The following is a 16,844-nucleotide window of genomic DNA, read 5'->3' on the forward strand; positions in this document are numbered from 1 at the left end:
GAATAATTACTTTTTTTTATTGTGAAAAAACAATTTAACTCTCTTACTATGAATACCACTGTATTGTGGAGTGACTCATCTGCAGTTCTTACTTGGCTACAAACCCCTCCCTACAGACTAAAGACCTTTGTGGCCAATCGCGTAGCCCAAGTGCAAACTAATTGTATGGCCAATTCTTATAAAAACGTCAAACTCTACACTGACCCATGTGGGTAAGAAATTATGAAGATCTTAAGTGTAAGAGAACAAATAGGCATGATTGGGACAAGACCCTTCCTCCACCACCACTGCTTTTGTTATATGTTGGAGCTATCTTGACAATTCATTGTCTTTGGATTAATGTAATATCCCTAGCGTCTAGTGGTTTCTCTCAATGTTGTTTCTGCCTCTTTCTTTCATCCCTTCACTAATGACACAATCTATATCACATTTTAAGTTTAAATTACTGATGGTGATGTCATACCTCATATTATATTTAGCATATTAAAAAAAACCAATAAATATCAGCAGCGGCCCTGCAGCGACTTTTAACTATAAAATTTTAATACCAACCACAAACACTTAAACACAAAATACTATAAAACTATTTGCATAACTGATTAAAAAGCACATGGTACCAGCTACAGGATGGAGGAGAGAAAATGGAAGAAATATTTTACTCAGGGATATTTTTGGATGAAACAGTTTTCCGCTCAGCGAGCTGATACGAAACACCGAGCTTAACACGGTGAATCATTAGAGACTGAGCATAATTGGGAGCGTAGAGAGCACGAGGTGAGCCGTGAGCTTTGTAAAACATCAAAGGAGCTTCAATACATGACAGGAGAAGTGACAATACATGCGTTTCCCTTATATCTCACACCATCTACCGTACATGAATATCTTGGAAATATCTTAATATTACCACAATCTTGGCAAAACTATCACAAAACAACAAGTAGGATTTTACAGCTATTTTGGTAAATGTTGCCGTAAAAAAATAAATGCTATCAGAAAATCGGACAAATGCTTTCTCCGGTTGGCTTATCAACCACCTTTATCATGGGCAATCAGTGAGAGTATTTATGATGTTTTATAGGGAAAAACAAAAAAGTTGCAATGGTTTAACATTAAAATCTATACTTTTAAGGAAAGGTGTCTTTTCACCATGCAAAACCCACTGGACCAAAAAAAGTGAAATTTGGCATGATGACGATAATCATACTTGTATATCTAGTCTATGCCCGTCTCAATATCAACCTACCCCTCCCCCTCTGGCATAGAAAAATTCAGTGGTAGAGTTTTAGGAGATAAATTGGTTGGTCTCTATGAAATCTACAGTGTTTGTATTTTTCATATGTTCGCAAATTTATCTCTCAAACAGCTGATTAAAAAAATTTCATTTTATACATTAGTAGTATTTTATGATACTAAGTACGCTCATTTATCCCCTGGAGATACCATTGATTATGAAACATTTGTTATGGTGAATATGGTATACAAAAATATGTCTACTTAATTTGACATTTTATATAAAGTAAAATTCTATATTTAATGGTAAGCTTTGAACAATAATACAGCAATTAAGGCTCGAATTTAAAGTTATTTTCAGGATTTTTACTGGTGTAAATTGAGATATAGAATTCTGTTTTTAGTTTCTGAACAGAGAAAATATGATACCTCCTTTATGTTTCATGATAATGATGTCATTAGACAAGTGTTCAAATTCAGCTGAAACAATTTTCTGAAAAGATTTGAAATTGAAAGCAGCTCCTGTGTTTGACAAGTGAGCTATACTGTTCCGAACACTGAGTGAATCAAGTAGACGCTACAAGCTACTCATAATGTAGGGTAAGTGTCAATCTTTGGTGTAGCGTCTCTCTCGGCTTCCGATGTATACATTTGTCAAGCATAGCAGCCTCTATTCAACTCCACAAACTCAAAAGGAAGATACTCGCATTTAAGTTTTGCAACAAAAGTGAATGCAAGAAACTTCATAATTGTGTTTCATAATCAAAAATTTAGTTTTACATCAAGAATAGTAGACTTTTGGATAAGTGGTAATTTACAATAGATTTATACAGGTATTCCAGATGTATTATCTTTTAATTCTAGTTTGGAACAAAGAGTACAATCATAAAGACTCAGTTACTTACGGCACTTTCTTCAAAGTGGAATCGCAGTCAGGAATATTTTAACTAAATAATATAAAATAGACTAATGCGGGATGATTGAGGTGCTATGGACTGCTCATTTAAAAGACCAAGGGTAAAAACAGTTGGATACAGTTTTTAACCATCATACAACTACAATCATCATGATATGATAGGTTACGTACCCTTTTATACCGTCTCCAGTCCAAATATAGTCAAAGGTGATTAGTTTCGGATTTTTGGACCAATCAATTTGATGACATGGGTTTGAAAATGGGTAATTTCTGACCCGAAACTAGTCACCCTTTGACTAAATTAGGACTGGAGAATGAATAAAAGGTACATAACCTATCATATCATTCTACATCAGTCCTGGTGGCAATAATGTTGAAAATACAATTTTCCTACAGTCACCCAACAAAGCTGGCTTCCTTGTACTGTTTATAGTAGGTACAGAAAGCTGCTAATTGCTGCATATTTATACTTTGCCGTACGGTTTATACTTTGCCGCACATCGGGATTCCAACGAAACAACACAAAACATTGTGGTTCTATCATATGTCGATGGGTTCTATTATGCGCGTAATCCGTGTACGTTTGGAAATAGGTTGGCAACACTTAAAGATAATAATACTATGAGCAGCTGATTGACTATTATAACTACGATTTAACCTGTCATTTCGTGTTTATAGTTTCGGTATTTCTGAACTTTCTGGACTTTTCTTTTAAACGTTTTTAAAACATTACTACGATCTTAATAAACAAGAAAATACCTTTAAAGCATTTTTTTTAGGCGCGGAAACCAGTTCAAATTACAAAAACATACGGAACTATATTCTCAAAACGCGGAGCACATTTCTTGCCGAGGAAAAATAGCGGAGTGATACGGACCGCGGGTACTACTTTCTCTAGGGCACCATTTGTGTTGCCAGCTGAACCTAAAAACGTGTTGTATAGTGTTTGAAAGACTAATTATTTATATGCTTTATAGTGACTAAAGGAAAAATATAATGTGTAACACGAGTGAAAAAGGCCTTTGCTGCACGCGAGATCATTCCTCATACATTGCTAAACATTGCTCTCGTGTGCAGCTAAGTGCCACTTTCACCAATAGTTACACAAATAACTATATCAACTTAGCTTTATTATAAAGTGACTTACTTCTCAGCAGCTTGTTTATCAATTAAGAAATAATGCGTTTTGTTTTTCATACCAGTGGTAAAGAGATCAATCACGTATTAAAAATCTAGATCAAATTTCCTACTCTTAGTACTGTGATGGGTAGGCATAGATTGAATTCAGTAACAATAGTAACGCCTGATATAATAATATAATATTATATATGTGAAGTTCATTTCACAAAGATTGTGATTGATAGTGAAGTTGATTTATAAATTTGGAGAATATTTTAGGTATTTAGTAAAATTGTTGTAGCAAAGGACACATTAGGATCTTTTTGAAATTCAATACTGAATAGTTAGTGAACATAAAAAAAAAACTGATGACACTTTATTTTAATACATAACGTCTGGTTATTTATTAACCAGACGGAACTATGTTTTGTACACGCAATAATGTTAACAAGTTAACAATTACTGAGTTAAAGCATTATTTTATACAAGATCCATGCAAAACATATTGACTCAAGTTCGACCCAAACAGCTTCGCCGAGTATGAAACTTGTAATGGGACTCTCCAACTTTCAAACCGCAACCACAAATTGATTGAAACTTCCAACAACGGATGCGTCACAACTTTTGTAGCCTCCAACTACGCGTCTTTGGTAATTACCTACCACAACAGCAAAGTTTTACCACCAATATTGGCTTCTGATAGAAAACTTGAATACAATCTGCATAAAATTTAAACTTAATGGTAAACATTTCACATTTTTTACAACTCAACTTTTCTTACAAACTTTTAACAACGCAGTTTCAGTTTTGTAATTGAACTCCTGGTCTTTAAATGATTGTAGCATTTTTAAAATCTATTTAACTTCATATAAAATAATGTAGATAGATATTTTAATTATTAAAAAAACCGGAAAGTATAAACACAAATATATTAAGTTGAGGAAACAAAAGTGAATTAAAAAGAGTCTACACACTCAATCATTCCTTTTAATGATCTCCCCTCTTGGCGAAACGATCAAGAAATAAATTTTGTCATAACTAAGTATTTATTAATTTTACCATCCAACCATCATACAAAAAGTTAGTAAGCAACACTGGATCATTGAAAGTGAACTCAAGAAATAACTGAAACTCAAGGAAATTAACTTTTGAATGACCATTCCCAGGTGCGCTGGATCATAAGCTTTGAAATGACACCTCAATCGTGAAAATCGATTAAGTAGGACAGCTGAAAAAGGGGTGTAACAGAGAAACCCCCTTATTGTCTTAATTCTATAGAGTTGCAAATTGAAAAAAATCCCAATATTCTAGTGGTTATATTCAATGGTTACAAGAGTTCCATACAAAGCAAACATATTATTTTGCAATATTTTGCTGCCCAGAGAAATGTTTTGCAGAAAATTGTAGCAATAAATCACAAACAGCTGGCCTTTTGTTATTGACAGATATATTATGTGCACACCCAAGGTCCAACACAGCAAAATACCACTGTGGATCCACTATTGTTTGTTACAAAAACCTAAAAATATATTATTATATCTGGATTATTTTTAAATGCATTTTATTTTTGTAAAATTCATAAAATTTTACTAACCCTAACATTGTGCGAGAAAGGTTTGAAAAAATTTCTTTGTGGTTGAAAAACATTATGATATGATTTTAGTTTGTTTTTAGGGGGGCGGGGGGGGGGGGTTTGCGGCCTTATTTAACCTTACATTTTGCCCGTCCACATAGAGCTCAGGCCTGTGCATTCAGCAAAGCCAGTTGTGAACTGTACTGATAAAATGTAATCAGTTAGTACCAGGATCGGAACCCACGATATTCCTGCCATTGACTGACTGGGCCACCAGCTCGTCAATTTAATATCGAAAAAGTCTTGAATCACTTCTTAGAATATTTAAGAATTTTAATAGTATTTTGGTTAAGAAAATTAATTCAATTTGATTGGAAACAGATCAAAATATTTAATTTTGAGTGAGATACAAGGATCCTTAATTTTAAATACACCCAACGTTGAAAGCGAAATTGAACAAATTACAACAACAACAATTTAGAACAAATTAGTTAATTTATTGAGATTCTATTCACAGATAGAATATAGACGATGAATTGCAACAGTCAAGGATTGAGGTGAAATAAGATATTCATCGACAATTAATTGAAACTGATTGAAAAATACAATTTTAATCATGCTATTTTTCATTAGCAGTTATGATATATTGGGATAAAAAAGTTGGGACTATTAAAATAAAAGTATATAGGCTTACGCTAAGGACCTTCTATAATTTGGCTTAACAGTTCAGTTAAAGAGTTTATATGATCAAATATTATGAAGATTTAAAATAAATTCAGATTGCTTAGACAGGTGAACATTTTTTTGTCAGGTTAGAAGCTTCTAAAACCCCTCCAGTATGCATGTCCAATTAGTATGCAAGGTCAATCAATGTACTTCACCTGGGAACTGGAGCAAAATTATAGGAACTTAATACAGTTTTTGGTATCAAATACAAACCGCTAATTTTTTAAAAGCATCCTAATGTTTACAATAACTCCAAACAACATTATTTAGTTACTTTAATCTATAATATACACTTTTTGGCACAAGCGTTTTGAAACAATAATTTACCTAAATGTACCTAGTGTAATATTGACAATGATAAGTATTACTTTAATATAAATCACCAATCGCCAATAAAAAGAATAACCACAGAACCAGTTTTATTTTCCACCTAATGTTAAAAGCCTTTTTTATTTGTTATACCTAACTAAATTATCCAACAACTAACAACATTCCAACACAAATTTCAAAAGGTTCTTTCATCAAATTAAAAATTAAAATGCACTTGTAAAGTGGTCTTTTTAGTTAATATTAGTTACTTGTTTTTGAATACAGGTGTACCTTTTTGTTTGCATTAAATAGTATAAAGACTAAAATAAATTTAGTTCGCTTTAGCTGGATCTAGGGAGGATTTTTATACAAAAACCAGAAAGGAAATGTGACAATCAGATGACGTTTAATTTTGTGTCGCTAATAAATATAAATCAGAATACTTAACAGCATCATTTTGTGCTGTAATAACTATTTTAAATCTTGAACAGAACGTATAAAACATAAATCAATGGCAATGTAAATTTTTGTCTACTTGACAGTCGTTGTTTTTATTTATTTATTTTTTACATGGCCTATATGTATTTATTCTGGGGTTTATATGCACAGCAGTAACAGAATAAAACATAATGAATATTTCCACACTACAACTACAATATTCGTTAAGTACCTCAAGTGGTTTTACTAAATAACTAGTGGTGAATGTATGTGTGTGAATGTGAAAGACAAAGTGGTAGGTTGAGCAATGAACAATGACACGAGAGATGTTCATGACATGAACACTGCCTCACTCTTGACCTTTGTCATTGTAACTGTTCTTGATTATTAATGAACTCCAGCACACACCACATCACAGTGATATACTGAACGTGCACGAGAGGATTGTACCACCATATACGAGTATTACAATGATGTCAAAGTATAAAATAAATTAGTTGAGAATTAAATCAGATATTTTTATGCTCGAACACAATTTTTAACAAGAGATAGATAATTTATGAGACTGGTTATAGCATAGTTATTGATTTGGGTAAATTCAATTTTTGGGATGTCATGTGAAGATGTGGGTGGTGAAGATTGGCGTTTAAAGAAAGAGATGTCAACCTCGTATGACTAAAATTAGTTGGTTCATCAGCCACAAACATCCAATCATAAGAGACAATTTGGTCAAATTTTTAACCCATTAAAAATAGTTGAACTTTTCTAGGATTGAACTGGTAACCTTTAGAAGTCCCATTTAGCCAAACACCTGTGCTTAAATACGGTATATAAATAAGGTAATTTGATTTATCATACAATTTATTGTTTGCTGAAAAAGTTAAAATAACTAGCCAATAATATAAATAAAGTCCTTATAAATACTCATCATACGCAAAATAATTATGCATCAGGCCAAGCTGTCAATTATTACCAGTACGTTTGTTACTGACAGTAATTTGATTTTTTTATTTTCATAAAATACTCCTAGTTAAGGAAATGTCGAAAATTTTCACAAGATAATTTTCTTGAGGGAATTTCACACTAACATAAATTCCTCGACATTATTAAAAAAACGTATAAACCTAGAGTAACACATTCAAAATATTTATAAATGAAACTGAAAAAGACAATAAGCTATCAGGAATAGGGGACATAGTAGCCTACCCTTATACGAGTTAAGTTGAAGTTATAGTAACTTTAGCTCAGGTGGGAGTTCAAAACCAGATACGAGTTTCGGCAAAGTTGTAGCTGATAATAACCCAACTGGCCTTCGAACAAAGAACGGAAACATTCAACAAACTTGGCTATAAGGGCTGCAAAGGCTATTGTATTTTTGGATATTTTGTGTCGGCTGATTTTCATAACATGCCATTTTTTGTAATTTTAATTTCTTTTGGATACAAACAAAATAAAATGAATAAATTTTAAATACACGCACGTTTAAAATAATAACATACCCGGTACCTAAAGTGTTTAAAGATTGTAAAATTAAATGGACAATCACATTTTATATTGGATGGCTTCTTATGAAAACTACTAAAAAGTAACTTATATAAGTAAAGCTTTTAACCCTCCAAGATTCTGCACATCCAACCTTACTTATCGATGAAGTAGCTTTGGTAAAGCCCAAAATTACAAATTTTACTAATGTATGTGTTATAAAAAACATAAATCCCACGAAAATAATCCTTCTCTATATAATAATCAGAAGGAACAAACACAATTTTATAATTAGAAGAAAAAGTTGTACAAAAATGTAACTAATGAACTTGCAAATAATTGCAATTAGTAACTCCATCATGTGTTCCAATACATGAGGTCAGAGCAGGATTATAATCAACTCTGAGAGCCAGACTGAGGATTACAGTCTGCAGCTTGGCTCAATATGGCTGAGATTCTAATGAACTTCAATAACTCATTAACTTGTTAATAATTGAAAAGATAATTAATTTGAACTGAATTCGTTAATCATTTTATATATATAATACCAGCCGTCAACCCGTGTCTCAATAGTGTATAGGAAAGTACTAAGTAGTCCTCAAAATATATATATAAAAAACACCCTGATATAGTAAAAACTATCCCGTATGTTAGCCAAAGAAAACTGAAATTAAATTAAATCTTAGACTATACAAAAAAAACAAATAATCAAATGTTTAACAGTTGTACCAACTTGGATTTTCTTAGAACCCGTTGGATTTTCTTGTGTTCTTCGTTTGTAAATTGCCATATAGGCTACAACGTATATAAATTACTAATTTATTTGCAATCTTTATTCAATTGCGTTACATTAGCTGAATGTTAAATCAGCTTTTAGTTTAACCGGTTAAAACAAATTACTGAAACAAACGTAAAATGTTACAGTTGGCTGCTATACTTAAAGAAAATTAAATTGATTATATTATGGTATGGATAAATTACCACGACATACATGTTATCTTTATCCAAATGCTGAATTCATCTCACATACTCTAGGCTGAGTGTTTGCAGCAGTTTAGTTTGCAAATACAAAAAAAATTATTCAAATTTAATTTCCAAATAACTGAAACTAAAGTTAGCCTATAATATGTGCTTTGACATTCTAATTAAACTCACTCCAATCTATACTAAATGAAAAAAATCATTGTAAACGATTAAAACTGGCCACTCTACTTGAAAAACAGACCTGTTCAAATTCCGTAATGATTATTATGAATTTATGTGGTGAATTATGTGGAGTTTTACTGTGAGAATTCATTTATTCATTCTCTTCTTAACTCATAATTATCTCTATTTCAAAAGTAAAATCATAAAAATCTGTTAATTGGTTGATTCAGAATCATTGGGCAAAAACCGTCTTCACATTTTAACATAGTACTGTATTAGTTATCTTCAGATATTAATCAAATGTAAAAAATAGCTTGAAAATATACCATTGACCAATTTTTTACACAATTATATACCGAGTTAGGGTTCTGAGTTAACACTAATAACATTTGTAAACCCAATATTCTAGTATAGTTAACTAGTTCCGTTAAAAGCATTTTCCCGGGTTAAACAATCATCAAGCACAGAGTTCAATCCTTCGTGTTGAGCTATCCTTGTTAATTATTGTAATTGACGTTTCAGTTATGTTACTCATGACATCTGATAGGTGTCCTAGATCATTCATTTGGACTCAACCAGATAAACATTATTATCAACCTGCTAATTATACGTTCTAACCTTAATGGGTTTCTTTGTAGGATAAAGTGAGAAGGTATGTGTAATTTTTCTCGAACAGTTTAATGAAATTTTCTCTATCAAGAGCTGTTCAAAATACCAGTTTAACTTGCCAGTGAGTAAACACGCCAAGCCAATCCAATCACAGAAAGGTTCAAATACGTAGGGCATGTCATTCATGTGTCACGAACAGGTAACAGAAATAATATAAAGCGATAACAAATACAGATGTGTGTTTATCAAGCCTGGTGGGGTTGGTGCATTAACATTTATAAAATGTCAGTTAGATAATGTGACTGAATTTGATTGTTTTTGCTGAGGTGGAAAGCTCTTAAAACTGATTTATCAACATTATCATGTGAATATGATCACATCCAAAATATAAAAAATAACTCATATAAATTTAAAGTATCTAATTTGTAAAAGAACATTTTATAGAATTTGATTAGAAAATCGTCTTATGTTAAAAGGATGAAAAATCTTTCAGAAGAAGTATCAAAGAAAACAGAATGCTTAAGGCCCTTGGCAAATATGATGTTGTTCTTTGTTTACAAAAAGAAGTCTCCTTCAAAGGATCCTTGTTTTTGATTATGTTTATTTTGTTCGACATAAAACACCGGGAACGAATATATATTTATTTCTAAGTTAGGACTCTTAACTCACTTATAATCAAGGTTTAATATATTTATTAAATTAGTTGATACTTCAAATTAAAACGTGGGGTAAATAAGAGCCCCCGTATTACAATATTAACTCCAAATTATCATATTAAATTTAAAAATCAACATCACTTAATTTTACTAGACAATGTTTGACTGAAAACGAACCTAGCAAATCATTTGTACTGTTTGTATTGGAGAAGGTTACTTTACGACGTAAATGTAAACAGATTCTCTAGTAACGCAAACATTAACATATTAAGAACACATACAACGTTATTAAAAGGATTTCTTTCTAGTAAGCCATGCATAACATTTATCTCATATAGTTTATTATGTTATTAAGACGTATCAACATTTAAAAATATCACCGCAGTAGCAACCCTAGAGACTGAGCAAATTTCCATTTGCCTGATTGGATTTTCATTAAAATATCTCCTTCAAAATTTAATATTTATTCCCTATTTTAATAGAATTAGTTTAAAGAGCTCTTAGGTTTGCTGCTACAGAGAAGATAATAAAGTTTGTATAGTTAATTGTTCATTGTATATTATTCATTATGATTCTTGGTTGGAATATATTATCGATCAAATAAAATTAGCTTATCCAACCTCAGTTGATTTAACTTAACTTTACTGTTCTGTTCTGTTCTGTGTTGTTTACTTTACTGTGTTGTGTGTTAGTATGACTAGTTTCGTTACTTAGAACTTCATCAGTCCTTTTGTATGCAACCACATCAATGTATTGTACAATACGTATATGTATTGTACAATACATTGTGGTGTGCCAATATCTCATTGTGATGTGAAAAATATTTAACATCCAAAAGTAGCAAACCAAAATCCAATGATTGGTAATGCAATAATGCAATATCCTCAATGTCGTTATTAGTACATCACTCATATCTTGTCACAATCATTGAACCACATAACTGGTAGTTTAACACAGCATGCAACTGAACAAGCAATAATAAATTCTACCCGTAAATAGATTAACTCAGGCTGTACATGGCAACTAATTGGTTTATGACCGCCAGGGACTCATATTAATTAATTAGCGAATTCCAACTTAATTCGATTGCCAACGGCTATTCGTTAGTTTCAGCGTAAAATGCATTTATCACAAAACATCTAGTTTATTCGTTACACATATTGACGATTAAGTATGGACACTAGGACACTCACTCAATATGTTTTGGCTGTAACCAAGAAAATTAAAGAAACCCTAGTGGAATCAGGTAATTTTGATTGGGGAAATGTTGAAGTTCCATTTTACTTCAAGTTCTTCGTATTAGGTTAGTTAATGGGTATGTAGAAGATCCTTAAGAACAATTTCCTCATTTTCTTTTGAATTATTAAAGTAATAAAATGTGTGTCTAAAAAAGAAAAACTGTTTTAACAACTGAAATGTGACGAGACTTTTGTATGATGGAAAATAAGTTTACCATTCGTAACATATACCAATTAAATTAGTTCAGGTACCAATTAAATTTTAACTATCTATAATAGTTATTTTTAAATTTTCAGTTGCAAATGTTACCAGATATATGGTGAATTATGATTACTATACCATTTTTAGTTTGTGTACGACTTTAAAAACTTTATTGAAAATAACATGAAATTTTCAACACAATATGTTGCGTTGAATGAAATTATATTAATTCCAGTCCCAGACAAAGACAGTTTATTACTTTTAGTCGTAATCAGCAGAAAAGCCGGGACATCCCTTTGATGTATTCAGCGCTTTCCCAAGCAGTATTTCATGCCACACACTATTTCAAAGTGCTTTGCCAAGCTTCCAGTTTGCAAACATTATTTCTCTCGCACGGGAGCCGGTGTTTATAATACACCGCACTTATTGAATATAACCTACATTTCAGACATATTTAGCCTTCAAACAAGTTTATGCTAGAAGACAAGGTTAGCATACAAATTTGGCTGGTGAAAGAAAATAAATGTATAAGAAAATGTCTTTGAATACATTCTTCGAAAAGTAATTATACTATGGGAAACCAAAGAAAGTCATTATCCTTTTATTGATTTAGAATAAATTCAGCTTGGTTATTTAAAAAAATACTTGGTTTTAGTACTTTCGTATTACGATTGACTTTAGAATTACTGCCCAAAATCTGACTAATGATTTTTAATACTTAAACGTGTGATTACGCTCAGTTGTAGCCTAAATTTAAACGCGCTTAAGAGAAAGGACCATTTTTTATTTTTTTATTGTTAGACATACTAATGTTACAATATTATTTATTTAACAATACTATTAAAATTATGTAATACACCTCTGTAAGCCTAGTTACACTAAGTATTATTACAATTTAAACCCGTTTTCTTGTAGCTTTCCACTATAAGAAGGCAGGACTAAAACTGTGTGCTATGTGGCATGAAATTGACCACCCAGCTTAAAGGCAGCCTGAGGCCAGGGTTTAATGCAAACGACTTTGGAACTTTGAAACTTTTAGAAAATTGATTACTGTTTTGCCAGTTGATTGCTTAGCTTCTCAATAATGTAACAGCTTTTGCGTTCATTAAATATTAAAAAGTAATTTTAATATTTAAAGTGTTAATGTACACACTGTTGGGAGTTTTAATAGGAAAAAAATCTACATAGTATTAAGATTTTATTTCTTATCATTAAATAACAGCGACAGCAATTTTTTAGCCTCAGGTATTATTAGAAATCGTTAAACATATAATTCATTGTATTGATAATTGAAACATTTCACATTGAGTAAATGTAATGATCAAATTATTATTAGTGGTTCTTGTGGTACTAGTGGTTGGTTTCGGAAATGTACACATGGTTCCTTTTCCCTCTGAGCTGTTAGCTTGGTTAGATGGTAACCAAAGCACCACCTGATGACACTTAAATACTAATTTTGACTTACTAAAAAAATAACTAAACAACTTTAGCCGTTACACTGTAGCCAGCCGTTTTGCTTGAGCACTTACAAATTCACTTGATTAGTTACAACTAATACAAGAAAAAAAAATAAAGCCAGACTTTTTACAGAGGAACTGAACTAAAAAAGAATGTAAATCAAAACTGTATACTCACAGATGACACAGACTTGGTGGGCCGATGGTAGCGGACTTTCTTGAGATAGACAGTGTAAACGGCACCATCCACTCTTTCTTCCTCCCACAATCTCCAGGTAGGCTGCTGTAAACACAAACCAAACGTAAATATTGTATAAACTATTTATCAACTTGTCTACTTAAAGTATAAACACATGAACACACCTCTTGCTGGCTATAACCAAACGCTAATTACTAATAGTTTTCTGGAGCGTCTACCAGTGTACAAAACCTCAAAAACAATCCATTACGATTTAAAAACTGATTTTGGTGGATCAGTTGAATATCACGACATAATATAACCAAGGCAGCGATGTCTTGTGTTTATGTTCCAGTTCTCCGTAAAAAAATGTAACAATACAGTTAACTTTTGAACTTTACCGGCTCACATTGTGAGTTTTGTTTGATAATTGTAATAAATAAGTGTTTGAGGTGAGCCCCAACCATTTAAACAAAATAAAAGGAAACATTGCCTGGACTTGTACGATTAATGTGTACCAAGTCAATTAAATAGTGTACAGTATAAGTTGCGGCTCTGAATCTAGATTTTCAACCAGATTTTGGAAATTTTCCATCATAACAAGTATTTTATTATTACTGTTTCTCCTAACAGTCTAAAATAATACCTCTGAGCTATGCTCTCTCATTTAAAACCAACAGTGCTGAAATCTGAGAAAGAGTTTTGAATTTTTACCCGCATTAATTACTACCTACAATCACTTTGTTGAATATTGTAATAACTGTAATAAAATCCATGCATTTTAAAAGCCAACGTCAATTTATATCCATACGTTTTCTGCAAACTCATTATTGAATAAGGAAATACTATCAAACTTACACCCCTCCAAAAAAGATCAAATTAATTAGCAAGAAAAAAATCAAAATCCGCGAATAGTTGGACCAAAAATATACACACTATGTAGAATTAGAGACTGAATAAATTGAAATGTTTATAGAACTTAACACTCATTACTGCATGCTTCCGATCCTGAGAAAACAACGCACATGATCCAATTTCTTTTATGACAAAGTACACACGTAATTGGTTTCTCATGTCACCAGCGGAGTGTGACAAACGACAGTATCTTTCATAACTCACGGACGTCTCTATGTAAAAGAATAGAGGAATGAAGCGGATGTCTCTATGTAAAAGAATAGAAGAATGAAGCGGATGTCTCTATGTAAAAGAATAGAAGAATGAAGCGGATGTCTCTATGTAAAAGAATAGAGGAATGAAGCGGATGTCTCTATGTAAAAGAATAGAAGAATGAAGCGGATGTCTCTATGTAAAAGAATAGAAGAATGAAGCGGATGTCTCTATGTAAAAGAATAGAGGAATGAAGCGGATGTCTCTATGTAAAAGAATAGAGGAATGAAGCGGATGTCTCTATGTAAAAGAATAGAGGAATGAAGCGGATGTCTCTATGTAAAAGAATAGAAGAATGAAGCGGATGTCTCTATGTAAAAGAATAGAAGAATGAAGCGGATGTCTCTATGTAAAAGAATAGAGGAATGAAGCGGATGTCTCTATGTAAAATAATAGAAGAATGAAGCGGATGTCTCTATGTAAAAGAATAGAAGAATGAAGCAGATGTCTCTATGTAAAAGAATAGAAGAATGAAGCGGATGTCTCTATGTAAAAGAATAGAGGAATGAAGCGGATGTCTCTATGTAAAAGAATAGAGGAATGAAGCGGATGTCTCTATGTAAAAGAACAGAGGAATGAAGTATCTTCGTAATAAAAAAATTACAACACTCCAACACACTAACATAGTATTTTTCTGTAGCAGTGCATAACAATCTCATTTTAATAAATTTGTAATATTTTCTATGCTAGAATGAAGTTAACACATAAAAAATACTGTATGAGTTATTTTTGTGCGTATTTAAATACTGTATTGTATGAATTATTGCTACATGATCGCTCAAAATATGTCTATCAAAGTGATAATTACCTGTGTGACATTTTGTTTAAACTAGTCTGATACTCGTGATTCTTTATAAAAACTTGTATGATTTACTTACAACACTATATGCTAAATAAATACGTAGATAGTAAAGCATAAGACTCGTTAATGTGTATTCAATTTAGAAATAATCGATTTTAGATTAAATAGTATAAATACCCTGAAGTTGTTGTTTAATTTAAAAAGCAAAGCTCACAAGTTCATGGTGAATCAAGTTGTTTACAACTTTCCATAAAAACAGTTTTTTTATAATAGAATAATTCAATTGTATAACTCAAACAGCAAATTCAAAATTACTACTCTAAAAAATTAATAAAATAAGAATGGTTAGAAAAAGTTTTAAACACAGAGGTTTTATCTTTATCTACAACATACAAAAAAATCTTACAAAATAGAATATACAAATTAGTATTCTACTTATTTATCCAACCTGCGTTCATACCTTTTGCAGTCTATAAGGAATAAGTAGAACAATATGAAGTCATTATTTATATTTACAAACAATAGATATTCTCCACTTCAAGAAATAGAACTGTCAATGACAAAACTTAATCATAGATCTGATTTTTTTCCATTTGTCCTCTCACACCAGACACATTTGCCCTCTTTGTACAAACTGTGTTCTACGTAAAGATTTTGACGAGTTGTATTTTCCAAAGCATCAACAGACTTCTCATTTTCTCGATGAATATAAACAGCAATATCGCTCAGAGGAAAGTCTAAGGGGCGAAATGAAAAGCCATCTTCGGACTCCCTACGGAACTGTAAATTTGTTTCGCGGAAAAAAAGCGAAGTCTCAGTAGGACGCTGATCCATCAAGCTAAAACTCCCCTCTACCATGATACGGTATAGGACTTTTAACAAAAAAATCTCTTAAATTACAAAATTTAAAACAAAATTGTTAGATTTTTAGAAAAATTCTAATTGGTGTTACAAAACGTTTCATTTTTAATTCAGTAACTAATTTTAATCTACAAACAAAATTACACTTTCTTTATAATAATGATCTATAGTAAATTCATCTTTCAATAACAGCCTAAGTAAATTCCATTAATTTTTTTAATTTGCATGAAAAAAGGTGCATAACATGATGAATTTTAACTTCAAACATCCCGATAAATTACATTCAACGTGTACTTCAATTTGGTAAGAAGAATACTAGTTTTATGGATTTAAGCTAAAAGTATACAACGCAATACAGACAGTGTTTTTATGATGATGTAGCTTAAAAAGTTGATTCAAATGTCAACAAAACCCTAAGAATATGCATAAGTTATTTTTAACTAGGCTATAAAACATACTGTATCATAACTAAAACAAGAGTGGATTTTGAATTTTAGAGACCCTAAAATGAAAAAAAAATATTGTAATGTAGTGGTCATAGGCAAGATTTTTTTAGATTTCAAACAGATTTTTTGCAAAATATTCCAAATTTATAGAGTATTTTATTAACTTGGTTTGAAAAGAATCACACTCGATAAAACATGTGAAGTGTCATAAAAACATTAAAAACCTTTGTTTGGTGCCAATCAAAACGTACAAGTCCTATTGAATACAATCTTGAACAGGATGTGTATG

General features: G+C 31.5%; 1 protein-coding gene across 4 annotated transcripts in view; it reads right to left on the reverse strand.

Annotated features, from left to right (window-relative positions):
• LOC129000823 (ral guanine nucleotide dissociation stimulator-like 1) overlaps window positions 1–16,844 on the reverse strand; it is a 126,147-nt gene that overhangs the window by 15,164 nt on the left and 94,139 nt on the right. For all 4 annotated transcript variants that reach the window (XM_054427853.1, XM_054427851.1, XM_054427850.1 and 1 more), the window contains exon 2: window positions 13,280–13,384. In XM_054427853.1, the coding sequence (XP_054283828.1) occupies window positions 13,280–13,384 (105 nt within the window). The remainder of the gene's footprint in view (window positions 1–13,279; window positions 13,385–16,844) is intronic.

This window comes from Macrosteles quadrilineatus, unplaced genomic scaffold (genome assembly GCF_028750875.1).
Source record: "Macrosteles quadrilineatus isolate MER2022 unplaced genomic scaffold, UCM_ALF_1.0 Scaffold_8__2_contigs__length_117827958, whole genome shotgun sequence".
In the NCBI taxonomy this organism is placed as follows: domain Eukaryota; kingdom Metazoa; phylum Arthropoda; class Insecta; order Hemiptera; family Cicadellidae; genus Macrosteles; species Macrosteles quadrilineatus.